The 25,559-nt window shown below is 50.5% G+C and overlaps 10 protein-coding genes across 10 annotated transcripts; 5 read left to right on the forward strand and 5 right to left on the reverse strand.

Moving 5' to 3' along the window:
- Window positions 1-5,094: 5,094 nt before the first annotated feature.
- N7458_007528 (uncharacterized protein) lies at window positions 5,095-6,838 on the forward strand (the record flags this gene model as incomplete). The annotated part of the gene is made up of 3 exons (XM_056910910.1): window positions 5,095-5,130; window positions 5,182-5,633; window positions 5,722-6,838. 3 exons carry the CDS (start codon window positions 5,095-5,097, stop codon window positions 6,836-6,838), a joined length of 1,605 nt encoding a protein of 534 aa, XP_056763736.1.
- A 369-nt stretch (window positions 6,839-7,207) lies between these two features.
- N7458_007529 (uncharacterized protein) lies at window positions 7,208-8,131 on the forward strand (the record flags this gene model as incomplete). Its single annotated transcript, XM_056910911.1, has 1 exon — window positions 7,208-8,131. One exon carries the CDS (start codon window positions 7,208-7,210, stop codon window positions 8,129-8,131), a length of 924 nt encoding a protein of 307 aa, XP_056763737.1.
- Window positions 8,132-8,615: 484 nt separating this feature from the next.
- On the reverse strand, window positions 8,616-9,814 carry rpn8 (proteasome regulatory particle lid subunit RPN8; the record flags this gene model as incomplete). The annotated part of the gene is made up of 3 exons (XM_056910912.1): window positions 8,616-9,209; window positions 9,279-9,550; window positions 9,631-9,814. 3 exons carry the CDS (start codon window positions 9,812-9,814, stop codon window positions 8,616-8,618), a joined length of 1,050 nt encoding a protein of 349 aa, XP_056763738.1.
- A 577-nt stretch (window positions 9,815-10,391) lies between these two features.
- On the forward strand, window positions 10,392-11,407 carry adk1 (adenylate kinase ADK1; the record flags this gene model as incomplete). The annotated part of the gene is made up of 4 exons (XM_056910913.1): window positions 10,392-10,551; window positions 10,621-10,673; window positions 10,745-10,899; window positions 10,996-11,407. 4 exons carry the CDS (start codon window positions 10,392-10,394, stop codon window positions 11,405-11,407), a joined length of 780 nt encoding a protein of 259 aa, XP_056763739.1.
- Window positions 11,408-12,008: 601 nt separating this feature from the next.
- N7458_007532 (Gfo/Idh/MocA family protein) lies at window positions 12,009-13,363 on the reverse strand (the record flags this gene model as incomplete). Its single annotated transcript, XM_056910914.1, has 4 exons — window positions 12,009-12,580; window positions 12,663-13,193; window positions 13,259-13,279; window positions 13,333-13,363. The coding sequence occupies 4 exons, from the start codon at window positions 13,361-13,363 to the stop codon at window positions 12,009-12,011; spliced, it is 1,155 nt and encodes a 384-aa protein (XP_056763740.1).
- Window positions 13,364-13,644: 281 nt separating this feature from the next.
- On the reverse strand, window positions 13,645-15,830 carry N7458_007533 (putative mRNA cleavage factor complex component Pcf11; the record flags this gene model as incomplete). The annotated part of the gene is made up of 5 exons (XM_056910915.1): window positions 13,645-14,058; window positions 14,129-14,324; window positions 14,384-15,105; window positions 15,173-15,574; window positions 15,666-15,830. 5 exons carry the CDS (start codon window positions 15,828-15,830, stop codon window positions 13,645-13,647), a joined length of 1,899 nt encoding a protein of 632 aa, XP_056763741.1.
- Window positions 15,831-16,801: 971 nt separating this feature from the next.
- Window positions 16,802-17,293, forward strand: N7458_007534 (uncharacterized protein; the record flags this gene model as incomplete). Its single annotated transcript, XM_056910916.1, has 4 exons — window positions 16,802-16,942; window positions 17,006-17,030; window positions 17,091-17,100; window positions 17,158-17,293. The coding sequence occupies 4 exons, from the start codon at window positions 16,802-16,804 to the stop codon at window positions 17,291-17,293; spliced, it is 312 nt and encodes a 103-aa protein (XP_056763742.1).
- A 649-nt stretch (window positions 17,294-17,942) lies between these two features.
- Window positions 17,943-20,580, forward strand: N7458_007535 (putative microtubule binding protein HOOK3; the record flags this gene model as incomplete). The annotated part of the gene is made up of 7 exons (XM_056910917.1): window positions 17,943-19,318; window positions 19,371-19,431; window positions 19,484-19,557; window positions 19,611-19,723; window positions 19,777-20,159; window positions 20,224-20,319; window positions 20,395-20,580. 7 exons carry the CDS (start codon window positions 17,943-17,945, stop codon window positions 20,578-20,580), a joined length of 2,289 nt encoding a protein of 762 aa, XP_056763743.1.
- Window positions 20,581-21,171: 591 nt separating this feature from the next.
- On the reverse strand, window positions 21,172-22,551 carry hem13 (coproporphyrinogen oxidase; the record flags this gene model as incomplete). Its single annotated transcript, XM_056910918.1, has 2 exons — window positions 21,172-22,278; window positions 22,342-22,551. 2 exons carry the CDS (start codon window positions 22,549-22,551, stop codon window positions 21,172-21,174), a joined length of 1,317 nt encoding a protein of 438 aa, XP_056763744.1.
- A 598-nt stretch (window positions 22,552-23,149) lies between these two features.
- N7458_007537 (fungal specific transcription factor domain-containing protein) lies at window positions 23,150-25,559 on the reverse strand (the record flags this gene model as incomplete). The annotated part of the gene is made up of 2 exons (XM_056910919.1): window positions 23,150-25,285; window positions 25,422-25,559. The coding sequence occupies 2 exons, from the start codon at window positions 25,557-25,559 to the stop codon at window positions 23,150-23,152; spliced, it is 2,274 nt and encodes a 757-aa protein (XP_056763745.1).

Genomic DNA, 25,559 nt, shown 5'->3' on the forward strand with positions numbered 1-25,559 from the left:
GAGTTGGTGGTGATAATAATTGGGGATACAGTATGTGGAGGCCATAGCTACTGTACAGTAGTAGAGACCCAGTGCGGTAGTTGCATTTTTCTTATTTGCATTTTGCATTTCTTCAACTCGGCTCGAACACTCTCATTTGCCTACCGCAGATGTTTGGTTCAGAGCAAGCCCCCAGGGATCGTAAACTTGAATTCTTCTGCGCTATCCATGGTTGGAGATTAAATGGTGGAAATGGTTCATATTGTTATGACGGCCCGCTCTCCACTTTTAGACTGACTCGTTTAGTGGTGTAGCTCTTCTATACCCTAGAAAGCTTACCGAAGTGACTTTCATCGACGAATCTAGTAACTATTATGAAAGGATGACTGAAGGATGCGCTCGATATGGTAGAGAGCTGGGAGCCGATCCGAGCGGGTTGCCTGAAACACCCGTTCAGTCCATGCGCCACGGATCAGCATGCAACCTGTCAACCGTGCAAAGAAACCGGTACATAGCTAATAGCTATCGATATCTCCTCTAAAACAAACAATAGCAAAGTCTCAATGCCGATTATAATATTAGCTGTGTGAACCTTTTCGCAAATCGTATATCCCTTACTGTTGCAGGAAGATTTCCATGCTACTATTCCTGGCTACTACTTAATCCAGAAAAGATCTTACACACTCACCTGACGAATCAACCCCTCATCCGGGAGCGAGATCCGCTTCGTGCGGGTCATAAGGTGCTAGACCTTAGTCCAATGCCGTTCGGCATCTATTGTGACGGCGATACCTGCTACGATAGGGAGAAGAGGCCGTATCTACTGTACTTGATGGATTAGTCAAAAAGGAAAGATGGGACAAGGTGCTGATAGCTCTCAGGACTCCATTTGGGGTCCGAAGCGAGGCCGATCCGTGACGATCCCGTCTATCGTCTATCGCTTCAGTGTCGTACAGCAATGAGGGGGCTAAGCATGCAAGACAGGAAGGCATGAACCCTCCGTCGAGTGAACCAGCCTTGTATGTACAGTATGCACAATGACTAGCAATAGCCCAGCACAGTCTTAGTAACTATATCAAGATAAACAGAGACATACTCTATGTATCCCTCTATGTACCCGAACCAGGCAACAAGTTCGAAAATGCGACCCTGTCCAAGCCAAAGTGGCACGGCCACGGGCGAGGCAAAAGCTTCACACCGTCATTTAATTGACAAGCCAGACCACGACTGATACCGCAAGCCCAGCACGGCCACAACGCTTCAACGGTGGAGAGTGGGGCCAAAGCGACAGGGAAGCGCGGGCTAACGTTGGATCATCGCGGGACTATGACTTAAGTGGTAGGCAGCCGAGCCAAGCTGGGGGAGAAAGTGTAGCCTACGAGGGCCCAAGGAAATTAAGAGAGTGTCGAGTCAACGATTGGGCCATCGTTCTATATTTATTTGCCATTACGCAGTAGTTAGTGATCGCCCCAAAATTATTAATGTCCGACTCATCCACTTGACCGCAAGAGTGCCCGGTTTTCTTTGAACATTTTTGGTTTTCTCCGACACTCCAATTTCGCAGCCGCTACTGTAAGTAATCAGGACTGACGGACCAATTAATATCTATTCCAATCACCAGCATTTGCCGAAGAGTCACAGAGCTAGACTACAAATACCAATCAAACACACTCCATACTATATTTTATCCCGCCATCGGCTAGAATATACTACATTGTAATTTCCCCTTGTGATTATTCCAATCGAACAGGGAATCCCTCAACTAGGGTACAGTTCCTTCCCACCCGTTAGGACACAAGGTGAACAAGGGGGAAAAGCCAAAAAGAGTACTCCAAACTCCATACACTCAAGGAGTGTTTTTCGGAAGGGCCGACGAGAACGACGGGGGAGGGGGAGGGTCCACTTGGATCAAAGGCATGCAAGTGGCAGAGCTGAAAAAAAAAAGCGGCGCCCAAACCGTTTACATGGGGCAGTGCGTAACGGTGGATCTTTGGCAGACGCGAGGAACGCAGCTGTCAATGACAATGGTACGGGAGAGACGAAGTACAGAAGATAATTATAGAGAGAGACAGAGGCGTGCTGATCTCTTAGGAGAGCCTATCGTGGCCAAGAGAAACGGAAGGGAGCTGGGGAACAAAGTAAAACATTGTGTCAGTTCTTGAAGGTTGAGTATCGTATTTCCTCTGCCGAGGGGTACTCTGTGCATGAGGTGCAGGAGTTTAATAGGTTGACTTTGTTTAGAAGGGACTGCAGAGGAGGACTAAAGAGAGTCCAGTTTAGTTCCAGGCTCAATTGCTCGCCCGGATCTCGTCCAGCTTTAACTTTCCCGCAAAACTTTCTCCAAAGTCTAGATACAGAAAAACAAACTATATACGACGGTATATTGCATCATTACCTATAAATTATGACAATTTGGCGTACATCTGTATACATACGCTCCAAATGCCGGTAAACAAGCCTCGTTCGGAGAAGGAAAAGAAACACACACCACATCAGATCACAACATACCTAATACCAGGGCTCCAAAAACGTGCAATAAGTATCCAACGAGGGAGCCGCAGCGGCAAAGACGCACTTTTTGCCCTACCAGGAAGTAGTGGGCAAGAATCGGACCGCTAACAACTACTGTATGGAGTACAGTACTGTAGCGAGTGTAGTAGTCAGTCCTCGGCATGCATGCATTCAGATACACTTATGCGCACCGATGGGCCCTAAGACCCCTCAACGCTGCTCCCATCCTATAGGACGAGTAGCATAACGGGAAGACTCCGTAGCGCAAGCGCAAGCCCACAGCTGTACATCATCACACACACCAGCACCCACTCTCGGGCACAGGATCCCAAGACTCGGCCGGATCTCGCATTTCGATCGAACTTGTTGCGAGCAGCCTATCAATCCGTGCCGGGTTGCATGCAAAGGTGGTTTTCGTCAGGCTGTGCTCCACTTGGAGGGGAATTGATTTGTGGAGGGATATTTTAGGGGAGGGGCTTCACCTGAAACACTCCTTCTGCCTTGTGGGGAATGACCTGCCCACTTATTGTCTCCCTTCCTCTTGCGCATCTTTGTCGAAGTACTTATTCTATTTTCATACTGATGAGCTGATCAAGACTCGGTGCTGAACTTGAAAGGTGTTATTTATACCCAGATAGATAAATAGTCAGCCTATAGATGAAGAGACAGAGGTAAGTATATACCGGATGGAGCCATGGCCTTGTTTGGAGTGGAGAGTTGGTGGCCCTATGGGTAATAACTCCGTGCCTGTTCGACCACTCACATACCGAAGCACTGTATGAAGGACGGAGTACTGTAGAGTAGTAGCAGCAAGTTAGTAGTTTACAATGATCATGATACCGATCATAACCCTAGCAGTCGGTAAAGTTAATCAAAGTAACGCATCCAAGAACTAAGAACCAGGGAAACAAGCCCCAAGAAATCAAGAACCGGTTCATGGTCACGATGGCCATTTACTCTCCGGGTTGAAGGGTACTACTGTAAATGCAATGCTGGTACATTTGCTAGTTATCTGCCATCCACATGATGACTGTTACATAGGACGTAACTACGGAGTAACCTACTGGTATAGCATGAATGACTAACTCTCTGTTGACCGTTGGTTCGCTAACAACCTGCGAGACCGTTTCGCCACATACCCCATTCAAGTAGCAGCACGGTCGATCATCGCAACGGCTGGCAGTTGACGCCTCACATAATCATGCCCATATGGACTAAGGAATAGTAACCCGGTCGAGACTCCTTCCAAATCGAAACGATCGGAAGGGAACCGAAACGGGAGATAATTAAAGCCCTGACAGCCGCGAATCTGGAGGAGACCCAGAGGTCTAGAGTCTAGACCGTGAGGGTGTCCCTGTCGGGGACATGCTTCTGGACCATTGCGGAGTCCGTTGATCTTTATTCACGGGAGAGTGCCAACCCACGGTTCGGGAATTGACAACCACAACGCCTCTGCCACGGGCTGTGAAATTGCCAAGGGGGGGGGGAGGAGAGGGCGGAATGGAAACCGAGTTAGGGAATTGGGAAAGTGACAGGCGACAGATCACGTCGGAAGGTTGATGGAGTACATGTACAGAGTACAGTAGGTTTGGATGGCAGGTTTGGTGGTGCCTGAATGGATTTCATGGTTCGGTGCCTTTCAGGTACCCGGTGAACGGGGAACAAGTCAATGCTATCAATGCCATGCTGCATTTTGTGCAGTGGGAGGTAGTTGGCAGTACAGCTGAATATGCATGGAGATTATGTAGAATCTTTTGAGGAATAGTATTGTCTGAGAAAAAATGTAGTATAGTCGAGGAAGTGCCTTGCGACATACTTCTGTCGCATAGAAGAACGAACAAAGAAATGTCAGTAAAGAGCATTTCACCCTTCCTTGGCTTCGGCCATTGCATCCTCTCTTTGAGCGATTTTGGACCATGAAACAGCCCTCGTGACCTCGAAACCTTTCATGTCGGACGTGTGTTTCTTTGCCTGGACTTTGAAGCCATAATATCCTATCCCATCCCTCCATTCGACTTGGCAGCGCTATTCCGTCGGCGAAAGCCAGCTACTTGAAACAAAGAAACAGTGTCTCTTCAGCTGGAGCGAGATCGCTACAGTTACTCTCATACATTCTATCTGGTATTCTCCGTTCTGCCTCGGCCTGCAGTGCTCAGGTCTCTAGCTGAGGACTTTCTTTCAGCAAACTAGCAGTGGAACAGTCATTTTTATGAAAGCGCGATTATCAAAGAGAACCATTGCTAGAGGGCGCCTCAAATTAGCAATCAAATATGACTTGTACCCAGCTCACAACCCCCAATGAGCCTAAATTCCTGTTCTTTCTTTGAGCTAGTATCCCTGTCAACAATGAAAAGCCACTCTCGAGTCTTGTCCTCAGTCCCAGTTCTCAACTCTCTAGATCCGTAATGGTCAAAGGTCAAAGAACAAAGAAATCATCATGCAGTGAATGAGAATAACTCTTCCTTGGAAAAAAGATAAATCGAGTGTTCATGCCTCCCCTTGACAGTTCCTGTTTTTACAAGTTTCGCTTTCCGAGTTGGTAGCTGTTTTGGAAGGAAATTGCTTTGAAGTATGACCGCTTTTATCGCTTCAGTTTCAATCAAGATGCCATCAACCAAGTTGCCATCATCCCTTATCCCAGTAAGGCCTCCAATCTCACTGAAATTCTATGAAAAATTCTAATGGGCGCAGCTCGTTCCCAGTTCCCGATGGGGAAGCAAATGGAACACCGCAAGGACAGTCAACGGCTTCAAAAACTCCAACGGAGTGACATGCTACAGAAATGCGGCCCTACAGATGCTCTTTCATCTCCCAGTATTCCTGAACTGGGTGGAGACGGTCGCCGAGGTACATGTCAACTCTGAAGGGCTTTGTCAAAATGGGGCAGGTCCCGACGAGACGGATGACGACGACAAAAGATGCAAAGTGTGTCTGATCCACGATCTGCTGGACGTATTTTGGAATGCGAAAGCGGGCAAAGATGACCTTGAACTTGCCCTGGATGACTTCTGGGATGCAGTCTTCGATGACTGGATTGCTGAAAAGCCAGAAGACAGCACTGGCGATGACGGTCAACAAGATGTTGCCGAGTTTATCACCGAGTTGCTCAAGCAGCTCTCGGTGGAAAATATCGCAGATACAGCGTGAGTACCACTTCTTTAAAAGCCCTTTGGTTTTGCGTTTATTCTGGTCTGGTCTGGTTCTTATGAAGCTTATGTTACCATTCTGCAGTAAAGAATCACTCGACGATATGTTCGCGGTCGAGTCTGCCGATAAAAGAACATGTGCAGGTGTCAAAGGCTGTGGTGCCGAGACTTCCAACCCCTCTAGCTTCGATTTTTTGGCAGCTCACTTCAGCGAGGATGAAGATTCCCAAACACTTGAAGAAGCAATTGAGAACACTTTTGCCACGGAGCCGATCGAGGCAATGTGTACTGCCTGCAAGAAGGACCCTGTAGAGTCAGAGCTTGTGCTTACCGAGGTCCCGGAGGTTCTCCTGGTACAACTCAATCGAATCGACCAGCAAGTTACAGAATCTGGAGAAGCCGAACCGGTAAGGATTGAATCGGAAATTCAGTTCTCGGAAGAGTTGGTTCTCCGGAAAGAGTGGCTCGATCCCAAGCTTGGGGATATCAGAAAGGACATCAAGTATGTACTTTCATCTGTGCTGTTACACCAAGGACCGAGCATGGATGCGGGCCACTATATGGCTGCCGTCAAGAGTCAGGATGGAACTTGGACCCTCGCCGATGATACGAAGCTAAGCACCTACGAGTCTTTCGAGGCTCTGGCAGGTTCGAAGGATATCCGGAAGAATGCGTATGTCTTTGCATATCGCCGGCTTCCTCTAGTGACCAGGGGCCCAGGGATTAGCTTGAAGGAATCTCTTCTCAAGACCAAATACAGTGATGCTGGAGCAGGACCTGCAGAGACCTATGATAAGATGGATATCGACAAGAAGACAGACGGAGGGGCAGCAGAAACCAGCGACCCTATGGATTTCTATGTGAGCCCTCCAGACGCCGTGATGAGGGATGTGTCACTTCCCAACGGTCCCCAAGTTACGCAGAAGTACAATGAGGACGAAATCGAGTTGGATGAGAAGCAGCGCGGCACCTTGGAGATCAAGTTCACAACCAACACAGGAAGAACGACCTTGAAGGCGTATGTCAAGGGGTTCCTCTGGAATGAACTGAAGGAGACATCTCGGAAACGCACGGTTCAGAGCTCGACTCGAGCTAATTGCAAGAAGCTGGTTAAGGACAAGAAACTGAAACTGGCAGAGTCAACTCCCAATAGTCGGATCACAAAAGCCAGTACCAACCGGAAGAAGACTGCGCGGAAGTGAATATAGAGGGGACTTGGCAATGTTGTCGGACTTGGGATTTACTTGATTCTGCGTGCGTTATTTGTGTTCTTTCATCGGAGTTATTGGATGATTCTGCCTCTGATGAAGAGAGAAGGTTGGTTTACCCTAGTTATATATTCTTGCAGTAGAAACCCACTTTGGCTTGTCTGAATCCGCACCATCATTTTATCAGTATGAGTTAATGTAGACCAAATATTCTAACCAACCGAACAATTCGTAAAAGAGATCCAGTCATTTTCCCGTTGGTATTATAGGTTGTAAACAGCCTTCCAGCACTACCACGTAGAGGTTCTCCCACACGCTTGGCATCTTCCTCTCGCCACACTCCAGGTCCAAACCACTCAAAACATGGAGCTCGATTCGTCTCTATACAACCTTCCAAGCTCAGCAGGCTTTGTTGATCAGCTCATAGATGAGCTAGCCAGCTTCCAACCGGATCTGCGCAGCACCACCGGTGCTGAACTAGGCCCGCCCAGGACACAAAGCACATACCAGCCGAAGGCGCCGCAGAGCGCTCTATCTGGACTCTCTGCATCTGAACTCGCCAGAGTGAAGCCGCTGCTACTCACATTACACTGTCTCTTCCCCAATGACCTCCTTCCAGCTCTGGACATCCTGGACCGGAAGCTGGTTCAGCGGATTGTGGTGCGCGGGGACAAATTCAATGCCGTGCCATCATCATCAGCACCTACCCAGGACCAAACAGTGTCCTTGGGAAATGAAGAGCTACGGCACGATGGAACAAACACAAGATGCGACCAAACTACACTCGATGATACGACCGACAACACTCTTGACGAAGACCTGTTTCTATTCCTAGTAACATCCGCTTCGTCAGCCCCTGCACACCCTATCCGAGCAACATCATCATCATCAACAACAGCCACAACTACAACATCACCACACACCACACAGGAACCACAAAAAGTCTACGAAGTCCGCCTCCAAGCCTGGAACTGCACCTGTCCCACCTTTACACTCTCCGCATTCCGCGATCTAGACTCCCGTCTCACCTCCATCTCCAAGCCCAACTCAGCTGCAGAACCCCCATCCAGCTCTGCAATGCTGCGTGACCGGGATAGATCTGCAGTATACCCCTTCGGTGGGACATTGACTTGTTCCACTGACCGGGACTCGCCGCCGGCATGCAAGCATATTCTCGCCTGTGTATTGTTTGCGCGGTGTCCGGGGTTGTTTGGGGGTGGAGAGGATGCGGGTCGGGGCATTTCGATGGAAGAGTTGGCTGGCTGGTGTGCGGGATGGGGTGGTTGAATTTCGATATTGACAAGACAACTTATTGCCAGGGGCAAGGCAGGAGAAAAGAAAAGGGAATATTGCTGGCCTATCGGATATTTTTGAACAGGGGGGACTAGGTTTTGCTCCGCTGGTTCGAGCAAGAGCTGGCGAGGCGTTTGGGATGAACTGTTCTACGACGCCACAGGCCATGGGTCTCGTCCCACCTCGTCAGCAGCCATGCTGCAGGCTGAATTGGCAAGTCGAGTGCATGGGCCTTGCGAAGAAGGATTTGGCATTCTGTTCGTTACGAAGATTACGGGGAGAGACAGGGCGACGCCAACGCGAACTACAGTGGCGGTGAAGAGAAAAGTCAACAGCCACCGGGTCATATCTTTGATTATTCCGTACTATACACTGCCAAGCAGATGCAGTTCTAAAGCGGTCATAACATAACGGCGGGGCATTGCATTCTTCCAAACGGAGAGGAAGAGAGAAAGAACAACATGATCCCACAGAAGGTTTAGCTCTTCTTCTTGCTCTTGTCAGAGCTGTCCTGTTCCTCCTTTTGCTCGCCATTGGCCTTCTTGCCGTCTTTCTCACCCTTGGCCGCATTAATCTCCTGCTCCCGCTTCGAGTCACTCTCCTCCTGCTGCTGTCGGTTCTGGATCTTGTTCTCGATCAGGTCATGGAATGCTGTGATCGCGCGGATCAGACTGCTAATGTAGATGGCCATCAACTGATCGTTGGTCTTCACACTCATCGCCCGAGCCAGTTCGCTGTTCTCGATTTGTGTCTCCTGGCCGCTGATCCGTTGTGTGGTCGTTGGGGTAGACAGGTTGGGGAGGAGGTTGAAGACGTCCTGGAGGTTACCCAGGATGGCGTGGTTGACGGGGAGTTCGTGGTCGAGGACCTTCTGGAGATATTGGCCAATATCACGCAGCCGGAGGTGCAATCCTTGCAATGACTGCAGCTGTGACGTGATGCGGGTGGAAAGCGTGCCGACGGCGACGTCTCTGATGTCTCGGAGCAAGTGCTCCACGCCAATCTCCTCGGCCTCCTCGGCCTCGATTATCGATGGTGTGTGTACGAAAGTCCTGGAGGTTGTAGTTCCGTCCTGCCGTAAAGGACCCAGGTTAGCTTCATGTTATGTTGTTATAGCCCATCCAGAACAAGATCAACTTACATCCTTAATCTCATCCACGGCAAAGTAGGCATCTGTAGGCACGCCAACCTCCTTCGGCTGTACATCGACAATAACCAGCAAAGGGTTGGGAGTGTATTTCTTGAAGAGCTCATTGATCTCGAGATCGGAAGCCCGCAGCTTCGGGCCAGAGTGATACCAGCCAACCAGCTTCTCACGAGCATTGATCTTCTTGAACATGTCCCTCATCGACTCGACGAAATTGTGATCCAAGAACCAAACCGACGGGTCTTTCTCATCTTCCTCGAACGGAACTAGATGCAGGAGGAACCAAACCTCGTCAGCCTCACCTGCGGGACCAGCTTGTTGACAGCAATAGAAAGCTCGAACATACCTGCGAAGCTGTTGGATACGCGCACATTGTTGCCCGAGTTCTCACCCAGCAGCACACCAACCACACGTTTCCGAGTGCCCTTGGCTGTGCGCCCGTAATGATCGGCGACGGAGAGCAGGACTAACGGGGCAACCGTGACAGAGCGGTTGACGAGGGATAGCGTGTCCGCCGTGGTGGCAGGCATGGCGGCGGTATGGAGGGCGGAGGAGTCAGTGAGATATAGGAGCTTGAAAAACAGTGATCAACTGGAAAGAAAGGTTGTGGGACTGAAAGAATAGAGATCGACGTGGTTGGAAGGTGTGTTGCTTTCAATTGGGGAACAGGAATGATGATGCTCGGAGAGCTTCTGCCACGCGCCACACCTTGCGCCATTGTGGCTGGTGGATTATGTCAGCCGTGCCTAGGTCCCGTCGCATTTCCCAGTTTCCGGCCACTTCGTCTGTTGGGGGCATGTTGAGTAGGCCAGTTTTCGTATGATAGTAATCAATAATCTAGCTATACGACCATAAATGACTTGTAATCAAATATTTCAGACGAATTGACGCTACCTAACACATTATACACCCCATATTCTTCAATAGAAATACATAGTTCGGTTCAGATGCATTTCCGGCGTGTCGCCCGCAAGTTGCTGCTCCGAACCTCGGGCGCTAAGTTTCCTTCCCTTCCATTTCTCCGTCTCTCCATCCTCAAGCCTTTCCCTTCCACCCGTCTGCACTTCACGACTCCTCGAGCCCTCTCCCCTCTCCATACATTTCACAATGGCACCAATTACCGACGATGTCGTTTCCGGTCTGAAGGACACCATCGGCAAGCTGGAGGCCCGGGTTGTCGAGCTCGAGAGCCGTCTCACCGGCGGCAGCAAGCCCAAGTCGGTTACGGAACAGATCCGCGTCATTCTGATGGGACCTCCTGGTGCTGGTATGGTGTTGGAATATTGCAATTAAACCGAAGGAGCTGTATTAATGCGATCTTTTCTGAATTCTCCAGGCAAGGGCACCCAGGCTCCGAACATCAAGGACAAGTTCTGCGCGTGCCACCTGGTAAGTAGCCGGCCCTGCAGCTGTGGAATGAGGCGCGCATTGTTTGCTGATATCTTCTCCTCCTCAATTAGGCTACCGGAGACATGCTGCGGTCACAGGTCGCAAAGAAGACCGAGCTCGGCAAGGAGGCTAAGAAGATCATGGACCAGGGTGGTCTTGTCAGCGACGAGATCATGGTGAACATGATCAAGAGCGAGTTGGACAACAACACTGAGTGCAAGAACGGGTAGGCAATTTCGCTCGCTTCATTCTAGTCATCGCCATTTGCTGCCGAAGGCCATCAAAGGGAAACTTTTGAACTGACACAAAATGTAATGACTAGTTTCATCTTGGACGGTTTCCCGCGCACCGTTGCCCAGGCCGAGCGCCTGGACGACATGCTTGCCTCGCGCAAGCTCCCTCTCCAGCACGCCATTGAGTTGCAGATCGACGACGCCCTGCTTGTCGCCCGTATCACCGGCCGTCTGGTGCATCCGGCCTCGGGCCGCTCGTACCACAAGATCTTCAACCCGCCCAAGAAGGACATGGTTGACGATGTCACCGGCGAGCCTCTGATCCAGCGTTCTGACGACAACGCCGAGACCCTCACCAAGCGCCTGAAGACTTACCACGTTCAGACCTCGCCCGTCTGCGACTACTACAAGAAGACCGGTATCTGGCGCGGCATTGACGCCAGCCAGGAGCCTGGTCAGGTGTGGAAGAGCCTTCTGGGTGTCTTCAACAAGGCCCAGTAAGAAAGGGGGTCTCACTTGGGAGGAAAATTTTCTTTGTGCTCTAGGGGGTGTGGTTTAAAAAGCGGCGCCATTTCCGAAAGCGCAGACATGTCGGTCAAAGAGACTGACTGGGTGGATGAGTTGCCAGTCGGGTTCGCTCTCGTGTGCTCGCCCGTTGTTTTGTTTCTTATTTCTTTTGTCCTGGGTTCGTTGGAAGGGGAGCATACGAGGAGCGAGGGACTGGTGATAACCGTTCGCATATAGACGAAGAATTGTCTCTCAAGGTCATGTATAGTATGTGTACTTGTTCGAGTACCCAATCAATGTCACCAGCAATGACCAATTCTTAACTTGAGTATTACACACTACTTGTAGAGAGAGTACCTTGCCAGTATCTTGCCAGACTTTCTATACTTGGAATAGTCTCAAAGTAGTCTGGGAGTTGGTAAATCATCTTCGCAAACCAGATATCTACCAGTACCATAGTTACTTCATGGCTCGAACACCAAATAGAGCTTGCATTAAACCTGCTACATAGTATCTCACAAGCATAAAGATAATGTATGGCATTTATCTACACTATTCACTATCCCCATCCTCCTCCCCTCCACAAAAACCCACTCTACAACTGCAACGGATACTCCGTCGATTCAATCTTAGCCGGATACACCAATCCACCCTGACGTCTAACCTCATCCATAACCTCCATAATAACAATACTCTCCTCCCAAGGCAACCCGTCACTCTCCAACTTCCCATCCCTCAAACACCTCGCAACCTCATCCGCCTCCCAAAACATCCCATGACCACCCGCAGGGAACGGGCACTCCACCTCACGCACCTCCCCAGCACCCTTCACAGGAATAATGCGGTACTTGGTCGGCCGGAACGGAGGACCAAATACCTGGATTTCACCCTTGGTGCCCTGGATACGAATGTTCGGGCCCGAAGTACCCTGTTCGTCTGGGTCACCCGCGACACGAATGTTGGTCATTGCGATGCCGTGGGAGCGGCGCGGGGGCTTGGCGTTGGTGGGCGTGCTGGTGGGGAAGTTGAGGATGATGGTGGTGGATTCGTCAGCGCCAGTGAGGTGGTAGGGGGTCATTTGGGAGGTGACGGTTGGTGGTTTGCGTTGGTCTTTGGGGAGAGTATGGTAGAGGGTTTGGAAGATCCAAGTAAGAGAGTAGATGCCCACTGGGGAGGAGAAGTTAGCCACGAACGATCTCAATCTTAATCTCACTCTCGATCACATCATCCTTATAATATCAGCACTTACAATCCAACAACGCACCACCCGCCAAATCGGGATTCACCATCCGATGCGTCGTGCCCCATTTCTCCTCCACATCACCCCCGAAACTCGTATCAGCCACCGTCCTAAGCACCTCCCCAATCTCCCCGCTGCGAATAACCTCGCGCACCTGCACACTCAACGGGAAATAGCGAGTCCAGACCGCCTCCATCAGGAAAAGACCCTTCTCACGAGCCGTGTCACACAGAATCTTGGTCTGCGCCGCATTAACAGTAAACGCCTTTTCGCAGAGTACGTTCTTGCCGGCGTTCAGGGCCAGCATGACGTTCTGGTAGTGGTGCGAGTGCGGAGTGGCAACGTAGACTACGTCGACGTTGGGGTCTGCGACGAGGTCTTCGTAGTTGGAGTAGGCGGCGCAGGGCTCTGGGATTTCCACGGTTGAGATGAATTGCGTTGCCTTGTCCTTGGAGGAGGAGGAGGCAACGGCGACAACTTGGTGGGCGATGTCGGAGGCATCGCGGGCTTTGGGATCTTGGAGGAGATCGCGGACGAAAGCTGGTGGAGCGGTTAGATCATTGATTTTTGACTCTTGTCTGAGAAAGTTGCGGGTTCAAGCATACTGTCCGCGATCCAGCCAGTGGCTATTGAATTGATTAGCTTTTTGATTTTGTAGTCGAAAGGATGAAAAACATACCCATGATACCCCAGCGAATTGTGTGTGCCATGATGAGATAGTGATACGGAGAAGTAATGGACAGTCAGAAGTGATGGATGGACAGTAAGAAGGAGCGAGATTGTGCTTATAAGACAAGGTGAGACTCCGTTCCAGAAACAAAACGGGGATTTAAGGACCCTTAAGTATGACCAAGACAAGACTCGGTGGAGAAGACGCCGATGTGCCCACACGGAGATACGCCGAGCGGGGCAGAAAGCAACAGGAAAAGCAACGTCGTGATGCTACACGATTTTTCAATTATGCAGTGAGTCTCTAATTTACATATTTTCATCATGCCTCTGTCTTGATGCGCGTCTTCCCACCCGGAGAATCCGTCCCTTCTGCCTTGCGTTTGCCCAGCACAGAGTCGGGTGTGCCAGTACGCGCTTGGGGAGTTGAGCTACGCGGTGCAGGTCCATCTTTGGTGACTTCGGCATAACAGCTGGCATGATAGACCCGACTGCCAACCTTGACGGCATCCTGCCAGATCCAATCCTGTACGTCTTCCGACCAGGTTGACTCAAACTTCTCCTGGCAGATGGGACAGGGGGTATTACGGAGAGTGCCATCGTTGGGAGCGCGGATCCACGCTTTGGGCAGGCCCTGCTTGGCAACATTGCCCTCTGCACCAGCGCCTCCTTCAGTAGTGGCATCTGTATCGGCTACAGGCTGGTCGTCATCGACCTCGCGGGATTTGATCCAATCCTGCAAGACCCGTCGTTAGTACGTTGTAAAGTAGAGAGGACAGGAATGGAAGTGTTTAGATGATACATACCCTTTCATCGACGTACCAGCTCCGAGTCTGAGCTCGTTTAGCAGCCTCCGACATGCGCTGGTTCGTCTTAAAGTGCCAATCCAAGTGTCGTGCTTTCTTCTCTTTACCCTCCTGGGTCGTTGGAAAACGGCGTCCACAAGTACCACACCGGTTGGACTTGGCTTCGTAGAGAGAGACCACCAGAGCGACGCGAGGACTAAACAAAGATTGGTTAGTATGGTCGAAAAGAATAACTACAGATGACGATGATCTAACATTTTCATGGAGGCAGTGTTCATAGGAACTGTGGACGAAACTGGCATTGATACTGGCGGAGTGGGAGCGGGAGGTGTAGACCGCATTCCACTAATTCCACCGGAAACGAGGAAAGGCAGCGAATCTCTAGTTGGTCCTTGGCCCGTAGAGCCCATGGCTGGAGGAGCCGATGCAGGAGGCAAAATACCACGCGATCGGAGAGCCGCAATCAGCGGATTTTCCGGCTGTGGTGTGGAGCTAGCAGAAGCCATCTGGGGCATTTGGGGCATTGGAGGCATAACATTGGGAATAGCGGGTGGAGGAGTAGGTTGCTGGCGGATTGCAGTATTCTTGATAAGTTCTGCAAGGGTTCTCGAGTTCAACAGGTTTTGCAAGGGTTGGGATGTCGTTTGGGTTGGAGGAGTAGAGACCGGGGCCGGAGGAGGGATTGGAGTAGCGACAGCAGGTACAGCAGCAGGAGGAGCACTTGGTACTTGGTTCTGAGCTGCTGAAGCCTGCGGCCTGAAGGCTGAAAGTTGATCGCGAACTAGCCGAAGCTGTTCTGGAGTGAGCTGCTGGTTTCGCATGATTGTCTGGAGGTCGAGCAGTGCCTTCAGACGTTGCTGGGACGTGGGATCAAAGGGAGCAGCGGCAAAGTCGTTCCGTGCTGAGAGAATACAGGCCTCGAGGTCTCGGTTAAGAGCATCTAGTTCACTCCCTGGACGATGACCTTGAGGTGGTGTCTGAGAGAGCAATTTGGTTAGCGAGTCCTGGATAACCAGACACAACGGCGTGTGTGGAATATCTTACTGGTGTGCTATAAGCCTGGCCGTTGGTGCCGTGATGGTTGTTGGCTGGTCGAGACATGCCCGGTGGCGTGCCAGTGCCACGGCCGCGATTGAGAATATCGCGACTGCCTCGGGCCTGTTCCTGCTGCAAGGCGGCTGTACGGGCCTTGATGAGGGCGCTCTCGATATTCCGAGTGATTTCGGGAGGGAAGACCGGGCGCGTGTCCAGCGAACCCGGGACAGGCTCCTTCCACGTCTTCAGCATCTCGTCCAACTTGCGACGAGTCTGAGTATCGACCAAGGTGTACGCATTCATAAAGGTCTGATACATGTTTCGCCCCAGAAACAGCGTATAAGGGGTCCCGACATTCTTGACGATGGAGTCGACTACATACAAGGCAGGTAGTTTCTGCTGGGGAGGTGTCTAAAGAGGCGGTTAGAGATTCCAGTCTACGAGGACAGCGAACAGCGAGGTCGAAGAGCGAAGACGAGGACGAGACGAAATGAGCACCTACTGATCGAATGTGATTCTCCAGCACGCGGGAGATGGCCATGGCATGCTCGGTGTTCTCCTTGGCTATAACGGTCAAGTTGCTGATCTGGAATCGGTCATTGCCAGTGAGATCCTCCAAGGAACTCTTGTAGTCCTCGGCGACCTCGTCGGAGACTAGGCCGGACATGATGGCAGAGTGTGTTTCAGCGTTGCAGCTTTCAAAGCTCAGCTAGAAGGGGAGGGGGATAAAAGAAGGAACAAAGAAGAATAAGGACTGAAAAGTGGAAAGTTCCAAAGACACCTGGAGAAAAGTGAGCTCTGTCAAGGGTTCAGATGGTAGTGAACCACCACTGGCGCCTTGAGATATTCCTCAATATAGCTTCAACTGGTCTTCTCTTCTTCCTCTCGCGATACTTTTCTTGGCCGTGCACTTGTCTTGTTTTTTGGTCTTTCTGATCCTTGTGCAATTCCTCCTCTTTCCGCAAGAAGTTTTGATTCTGTAGCTTCTGATCCTGTACTGCTATCACAGGAGACTGTTTGCTTTTGTTTCTTTTGCCTTTTGTGTTTTCCTTTCTTAATCTGCGTCCTCGGTCCCAGGTCCACCCTGCTTGGACGATCAAAGATGGAGAGAGAAAAAGAAGTCGGAACTTGTAAAATGCTTGCTAGCTATCTTTGCGAGACTTGAGACAACAACAAACGCGCCTGTCCTTCAATCCTGCAAGACCCTGCAATCCTGAGCACCGTGTCTGCTTTCCTTCACGTCAACGAGGAACCCGAGGGGTAAGGGAGAGGTCGGGGGGTCCGGACAATGCACAAGATGCTGAAGGGAAGAAAGAAAATCAAAGGCTAAATAGCAGGCAATGCTGGAGGAAAGAAAGAAGAAAGGGAAGAGAAAAGTGAAGACGGAATTTGAGGGAGGTTGAAGATGTTGAAGATGTTGAAGATGTTGAAGATGTCGTAAGACAACCAGGTTGACGAAGGGATTGCTGGGCCGATGTCCGCAATCCGCACTCCGCAGGTCACCTGACCATCCAATGACGCAGACCCTCGGGCGAGTCACTTAGTCTCGTGGCCCAACATCTTCACTTCTTCTTAACGAACTGCTTCATCTACAACTACTCCATCATTTCCATTCTACTCTATAACTAACAAGCTACAATGAAGTTCCTGTTGACTGGTCTTCTGGCTCTCCTGCCCTTGGCGCTGGCTGCCAAGTCCCTCAAGTCCGTCGTCGTCACCTTCCCCAACGGTACACCTGCTCGGGTGATTGACCAGGCCAAGGACTCCCTGGTGGCTGCGGTAGGCCTTGCATATCCAACTTGCATCTTTCCAGCCTCTCTAACTGACTGACTGACTTAACAGGGCGGTGTGATCACCCATGAATACCGTAAGTACTTCCCTCGCTCTGATGATTGCGACATCCGAGGCTAACCATTTTACTCGATAGATCTCTTCCCGTATGATCGACCCAGTTTCCCGAGAGATATATGGTCAATAACTAACGTCTTTTCCAGTGGATTCGCTGCCGAAGCTCCCGTGAATGCGCTCCAGACGCTCTCGACCCAGGACGCCGCCTACAAGCCCACCATCGAGGAGGACAAAATCGTGACTGCGAATGGCGACTACGTCGGTCAGGAGCACTCTTTCTAGAGTGGAAGGACATGAATGATATCTGGGAGACATCCGGATTCTCTCCCACCGCAGCTGGTTCTGTGGCACGTGTGACGAGCGTCTGTCGGAGACCGGCCATCTATGATAATGCGAATCAATGAGGCGCACACTTTGGGATATTGGCGTGTTTGGGATCAATCTTTTGGAGGCTTGAACTTGATGGGACTGGAGTTTTTGTTCTCATGGGAATATGTGTTTTTTGACTGATACTCAGAGTCTGGGCAACTAGTCCCGAGGGACATTTCTGTTGGTTCTATTTACCTTGCCAGGATCTACTGTAATATATCCAATCGGGAAACTGGTCGAATGATTCTTATGACATTTTCTACATTCCCTCAGTATCCTGGACTCTCGAAAAGTGTTAACATAATCCCTAATTAATGTAAGAACGTTAACAAGCGAGTATACGTCCTACGTAAGGACGGGGACGATCATCCCCCCGCTAGTCACTTGGGGCGCCCCCGAAACGCGATCGCGTGGATCCGCAACTTTCCCCCAGGCCACCTCTCCCTCCGCTGCGTCCATGCCTGTCCTTGTGCCGGTGCCTGCGCGGTCTGGGGAATGCTGGATTTAAGCTTGTTCTCTCTTTCATTCCTTCCGTCATTCTACTGAACCACGATCATTCGCCATGGCCCAGGAACACACCGTGACCAAGGTTCTCTTGGAATGGATCAACAGCTTCTCCTTGGGCAAAACACTCCGAGGGACGGACGAATTGACCGACGGCATTATCCTATGGGAGATCCTCCAGGATATCGACCCGCAATACTTCCTCGATGAGATCCCTGAACGGAACCCGGCCGACCATTGGGTCGCCAAGTGGCAGAACTTGAAGCACATTCACAAGCTCCTGCTCAGTTACATCCGACACCAAAACGATGACACTATTCCCTCCGGTCTCGACCCGTCGCCCGATCTCGAAGCCGTCGCAGAGAAAGCATCGACCAAGGAAACCAACAAGTTGCTGAAATTGCTCTTGATCGCCGCCATCAGCTCCCCTAACGCCGGAACCTACGTGCAGACCCTCCAGTCGCTCACGACCCCGACTCAGGAGGGGCTGAAGGATATTATTGAGGAGGCGCATAATGGTCAACATGAGCCCCTGGACGGGGTCGATGATCTCCCGGAGGAGTCCACAAAGGCAGATCACCCCGTGGATCTGGAGCTGCAGTTCGAGGAACGCGTCGGAAAGGTGATCGCGGAGAATGATCGACTGACACATGAGAAGAAGGAATTGGAGAAGGCGTTGGAGGACCTGCACAATCGCTTGGCGCGTCTCCAAGAGAACAATGATACACTTCAGAACCGGTTGGCTTCAACAGAGGATCGTCTAGTCACCCTCAAGTCTGGAAAGGGTGACCTTGGATTCAATGCAAAGGCTCTGGAGAGCAAGACTCGCCAGCAGGACGATCTTATCGCGTCACAAGAGGCCAAACTGGGTGCTGCTCAAGACGAGATCGACAGTCTTCGCATGACTGTGGAATCATTGAAGGTCAAGAATCAACGATACCAGAAACTACAAGACGACTACGATGAGCTGCGCACCGAGAAAGACCAATTAGCGCGGAAGGCAAATGCAGCAGAGAAGTATCGCCAGAAGCTTCAAGCCAGCCAGGACTTTGAAAAGGAGAACCAGACGCTCAAGAATCAGATCAAAGACATCCAGCAGCAGTTAAAGGAAGCGGATTCACAGCAACGATGGTCTTCAGAGCGTGAAGTCGAGCTGGAGGAGTATCGCAAGCTGCTACCACGCATTGAACAAGAGTGCAATGAGATCCAAAATCTTAAGAAGCAGCTCGAGTTCAATAACCACGCGCTGACAGAGCGACTCCAGAGTGCCGATGAGCAGCACGAGAGAGATGACGCGTTAATTAGTGAACTACGCGAACGTCTGGGAGAGTTGGATGGTCTACCTGGCAGCCAGTCACCGGGCTCTGAGACCCCGAAGATGCAAGGCACCCTGAGCAAGGACTTTGAGGCAATTGGAATGAGAGAATCACAGCTGTATGTTTCACTAGCCGGTGGCAGATTGGAATTTTTGCTGACTTGGTCCTAGGAAATCCGAGAACGAGGACTTGAAGCGAGAGATGGAATCTTTGAAAGCGCCATCGACAGCTGTATGCATCTTGGAAATTATAATCAAAAACTACAACTGCTAACACTGACTAGCCTGAGGCGCCCGAAATATTTTCTGAGAACTTCAATACATCCGTGGAGGTCGCACGTGCCAACTCCACTCAAAGGTACTTGCGATCGTACTATTCCGAGATTCACAGATGTACTGATCAATAAACAGTGACGAGTATTGGAAGCTATACGAAAATTATACTGGGTCTTTGAAGAAGATTGCAGAAATTCAAGATACCCTAGAAACCACCAAGAAGGACCTTTCGGATGCCCAAACTCAGAGTAAGTCGAGGCAGCTTTCAAATCGCAAATCAGATTGCTTACACCGGTCACAGTCTCACTCTTCTCTACCGAAAAGTCCGATCTTCTCCGCGAACTTGAAGAGCACAACTCGTCTGAACTGGCCAAACTACGCAGCGAATGGGACAATCTTACCCAGAACGTACACCACTTGGAAGCCGAAGTGGATGCTAGCCAGACTCTGGTGCGCGAAGTGTGCTCTGAGCGTGAAGAGCTGCGCAAGATGCTAGACACCAAGCAAAACGAGATCAGCGCCGAGGATCAGGAGGTGATGAACGAGATGCAGATGTTGTTGGGCGAATTTGAAATCGTAAACAGCGAGGGTGGCGATGTGCCGCAGAAGTCGAGCTTTGAGCTCCTGAAGCAGTGCGCAGGCGTCTTGGAGAAGAATGTAGAGCGGTTGGCTCAGCGTGCAGAGGTATTGCCCATCATCTATGGTCTAGTCCTAATGATACATGTGCTGACACTGTTCACTTGCGCAGTATATCCAACAACAGAATGAACTCATCAAGTCGCTCCGGGAGAGCATGAAGAACTACGAAGAGAATCTGGATGACGGAATTTCGAGAGAACGTGAAGTACGTCCAACCTATTTTCCTGGATCTACTTCCGGCCCTCCCTCCAAGCTGTGTACGTGCTCACTGTTTCCGCAGATGGAACTCCAGAAGATCATCGACGACCAAGCCCGAGAACTCAGTCTCGTAAGTTCAGCTTGGTACCACCTCCAGAGCCGATGGCAGAATAACAACATGACCACCTCTCGATACCGACACGGTGCAAACATGACCGATCCTCGTGGCTGGCTGGCCAAGCAACGTAGTGTAGTTGCTGGCCAATAAGCCTACGCTTGAAGTCATGTGCGGTCGGTCAAGTCAACTATTTAATCTCGATCGTTTTCTTCGTCTCTTTTATTTTGTCTTTTTTTGTCTATTACCCTTAGATCGCCCTTATATCCTTTGAATTGTATGCTTTTCAACTGCATATAGAATGTTTCTCCTTTGCCTGTTGATATTCCCTGGCGGTTTCTTCCTTTTGGGAAGGCCGTGGTTGACATAAACGTGCTTGATATCCTTTCTTGTGACTTTCATGTTTGCCGTATACATTATGCCTGGAGGAGTCGAGAGTGGAAGGTAGTTCTGATTATACAAGAGCGATCATTTGGTCTTCTCTTGTTGTTTCGAGTCCTTCCATAGATCTATTTACAACTACATTCATTGTCTCCATACACATTACTCGATATGAAACGAACCCTTTCTTAACTTGGCAAACTGGAGTATACCGCAAATATTATTTTTGAGTAATGTACATAGATTCCCAGACAAGCCCAATCATGATGAGGCGAGGATAGAATGCATAGAAATTTTAGATCAGCAGAAGAGACGAGATTCACGAACCATGCAAAACCAACCGCTCAACAAATGGCGCCCAAATCAGGCCCACTGCCGAGGGTGCTTCAACACATCCATAATCTCTTTCTCACTAGTCTTATCCTCACCCAGATCCTCCTCATCAACCGGCATACTTTCCGTCCTCGTACCCGAGACGGGATCCATATAAGCCCAGCTAGCCGTGCGGGGCAAACTCATCAAAATACTCTCCACACGGGCATTAGGAGTCCGCAGACCGAAGCTGGTACCCCGGTCATAAACGAGGTTAAACTCAACATAGCGGCCACGACGCAGTTGTTGCCACTGCTTCTGCTCCGGGGTATACGACATATCCTTACGCTTCTCGATGATAGGCACGTAGGAGGGGAGGAACGAGGCCAGACCGTCCGAGACAAAGGAGAACAAGGTTTCCTGCGGGTTGGACGAAGAGCCGGCAGATGTTTGAAGGAAATTGACGTCTAGATCGTCGAAGAAGATACCGCCGACGCCGCGGCATTCACCGCGGTGGGGGAGGTAGAAGTACTTGTCGCACCAGGCCTTGAACTTGGGGTAATACGTGGGATCGTGGCGATCGCAGGTATCCTTGATCGTCTTGTGGAAGTGCTGGGCATCCTCGGGGAAGAGGTAGGACGGGGTGAGATCAGTACCGCCGCCAAACCACCAGTTCTTATCACCATTGATGGGGTCCTTGGGATCCGAGGTCTCGAAGTAACGGTAGTTCAAATGCACAGTCGGGGCCATGGGGTTATGCGGATGCAGCACGAGTGAGAGGCCCGCGGCAAAGAAGCTCAGAGAATCAACGTCCGCGCCGACAAAGGACTTGTGATCAGCGCGCATCTTCTCAATTGCCGGTCTAGGCAGTTCACCGTATACGACGGAGACATTGACGCCGGCCTTTTCAAAGACATTTCCGTCTTGCAGGACGCATGAAATACCGCCACCACCATTGGGCCGGGTCCAAGTATCTTGCTTGAACTCCTTCCCGTCTATCCTGGCCAATTCCGCAATGATTTTCTGCTGTTGCTCCTTGATGAGCTTTTCCATTCGCAGGCGCATGGGGGAGGACTCGGTGATTTCGGAGGATTGCTTCAGAGCTGCGTCTAGCTCGGCGATGGATGGGGAGTCGAGGTCTGTGACTTCGCCGGTGGCCTGTCACATTCATCAGCATATACACATATGTGCAATCGATCCATTTGGAGGTACATTGCTTACCATGGAGTAAATGATCATACCGATGAACGGCACGCCAATCGCGAGACGCAGGTATGGCCGCCACACGGTGAATTGCTGTTTCTGACGAGACGAGTTCTCAGTGGCATATCCGCGAACAGAGCTGCCCGCATTGCGACCAGCTGCACGAGCAGTTCGGGACGAGAGCTGAGTGAATGACCTCCGCAGAGGCATGAATGATCGGGAAGCCATATTCGGGACGGTGATTGGATGCGCACGGGACCAGGACAGGTTTCAAGGGAACAATTGCACTGGCCGTGACAGTGTCAATGCAGGTCCTCCGGGCGACGCAGTAGTTGTAAGAAGATAAATGGACGTCCGGTGGTTCCCGAGGGAAGTGCTTCGTGATCATGGAACTCGGTGGTACGAGCATCAGGCAATACGAGGTCTTGTTTGCATTGTTTGATGCACAGATAAGCCTCGGCTCTCGAGCGCTGTGATTGGCTGGCTCTATTCTATGAACTGCAAGGACTCGTTTATTTCAAGACTTATGATGATCGCAATGAATTTATCATGGTGGACTGGTACATATCGTCTAGAAGGCTGGATAAAATTGTGGATCATTAGGACATTGCCCACTTGAACTTGAATAACTGCAGAGACGACTATGCAAATGCGATCTTCATTCGAAGACTATGCTAATGCGCTAAGATGACGTTTGCGAGAACAGAAAGTAAGGCACGCTGGTATAAGAGATATGGAATTGACTGGTGATTCATGAAAGATGATATGCCGAAAATAGCAAGAAAAGGATGTCTGTTTGCGTTCCTATCTTCATCAAGCCGGGCCTTCATCGCGGTCCCCTATTCTCCTCGTCCGAAGAAGGAAAGAAAGACCGGATAAACTCTTCACTGAGAGGGTCATATGGAAAATACGAGTCTTCAGTAATTTCAACCGGGCCTGAAAGCGGCCACATCAAATCGGGAGTGGGGAGGTTGAAGTAATTCGTCCAGGCATCTCCATCATGTACAGGGGCGGGACGGTGTAAAAGGGGGTTCATCTCTTCCGGGTGGAGCGTGAAATAATCGCTATGGGAGGAATGACCTCCTCCATGGTGAAAAGATGAGATATGAGAATGAACATTATTCTCGGCGGCGAAACGCTCTTGCGGGCGTGGATGGGAGGGGAGATCGTCGGTGTTGTATTTCATGCCGCTGGCCAGTTTCCGGAAACTGGAGTCACAGAGTTGCCAGGCTCGTCGTGAGCCGATGCTTCGATCGGACATGGCGTGGAACCAGCGTATTGACTTTTTCGCTAATCGTACGAACCGGTCTTCGTCTTCTGGGAGGTGGACGCTGCCGAAGGACAGCTCGAGGAGGATGACTGTCGTCGCCTGCATGAGATAGCGTAAGACACACCACCACGGACAGATTCGGAAGAGTTGCAGGACGTCTGGTTCGTCGGGGAGCAGGCCAAGTAGGCGTGAGGCCGAGTCTATGGTAATGAGAGCCATCGTATGGCTGAAAGTTTGTTGAGAATTTTGCTGGCGTGCATCCCGTCGGCAAAGACAAGGGCGTCCAAGAGTAATCCGCGCGCTATAGTAATGAAATGCCAGGATTAATTTGCATCGAAGTTGATCTGGCGTATCTTCGGCCTCGTCATTGGTAAAGTCAAGCACCGTTGGAAGGCTCGACTGCCAGGCGTCAATGCGAGCGCGAAGTTCATCGAGCCGCGCCTCAATCTCTGACCATGTCAACTTGACGCAATTGGTCGAGTAGACTTTGTTGACAATCTCTTGCGTGATGACTGTCAAGTCACAATGATATAGATAGCAAAGTCCAAAATTAGAAGGCAGTTTTTTGAGCCACGTTTGGTCTCGAGGTCTGGACTTCTGAGCATCTTCCCGGCTGCCCGCTTGTCGGATCACGGTACTCGACATGACGTTATTGATCAGCTCATCTCGTAAAGCGGGACTGTTTAATATCTCAATGGCCGTGGGATCTTCTTGTAGTTGTTCTTCTTCGAAAGGAAGGGGCAAAGGAGTTGCGTATCCGCCATCGAGAGTATAGATGGCTCGGCCAGTCATGATTCCTAGCATGTGTTCAAAGGAATATAGACACCACCAGACTCTGTACCGAGCTTCTTTGGAAATGTTGGATGTAATGGAACTGTTGTTCTTCAGGTTGAGTCCAAGCGTGATCGCAGATCGGACCGCTAGAGCAGAGATTCTCCATGCCCTATTCTCGATCATTAGTGGGTGTTTGAAATATAACCAGAGGATGAGGTTAAAAACAGACCTATTAATTTGATCTGATGCAAGGAGGTAAAATGCAATCAAGCTCTCAACCTGAACTTGCTGAAGGTCCGGATGGCTGAACAAGACCTCGGAATTGAGACTGAGTAGTCGAGCCCGGGTCATATACATCAAATGGTCGTCGCAAACCCCTCGCCACGGTGCATTGATGAGGTGGGCATGCTTGGCCGCAATTGCAAATATAGTATTCAAAATGGCAAGCCACTTATCACCCGGTCGAGGAGCATTGGATCTAGCGAAACTGTCGAAGAAGGTCTGGTATTGAGCGCGGAAAAGCGGTTTGCTGATAATTGGAAAGAAAGGGTGTACCGTGTCTAGATAATCGTCGAAAAGCCGATCAGCTAGATGTCGAGGGGGCATGTCGTATCGTTCCACTGGTTCGGAGACGGAGATGTCGAGGTCGTCCAAATGGTAGTTTAGTGCATGAAGTGAGAATCCGTCTCGTCCTTCTTCGTTTTTCTCCTGATTAGATTCCATAATTCCAGCATACCCTCGAGCCCGTTGCTCGGCCTCTCTCTGGACCCGTTGCATCCAAGAGATTTCCGAACTTTTCCCCATGAAACCCGTAGCTCGAGTATGCTCGGTCCGATTTAGATCCTCCTCTACTCGATCAATCGCCTCTAGCGAGCCAATAGATGAGAGAGGTGACCGCTCATCGGCATCCATCTCATTCTGTGGAGTCGACAGATGAGATTGAGTACTGTCTAAGTAATGGTCTCCTTTTAACCCATGCTTTCGAGACAAACAACCAAAAAAGTTAGCAGCCAACAGCCGAGATGTCAAGGACCTTGAATAGAAGCAGACACACCTTGTCCAGCAAGCTTTTGATCCATTCGGCCGTGCGAGGCTCGGTGGTACTGCGTAAGGCACTGACGAAGTTTTCATAATCTTGAATCTCAGCATTGAGCTTGTCCACATCCCTGTTGTGGTAGTAAATCACGGCCAT

This window comes from Penicillium daleae, assembly GCF_028827525.1.
Source record: "Penicillium daleae strain IBT 16125 chromosome Unknown utg000007l_segment0_segment0, whole genome shotgun sequence".
Lineage (NCBI taxonomy): Eukaryota > Fungi > Ascomycota > Eurotiomycetes > Eurotiales > Aspergillaceae > Penicillium > Penicillium daleae.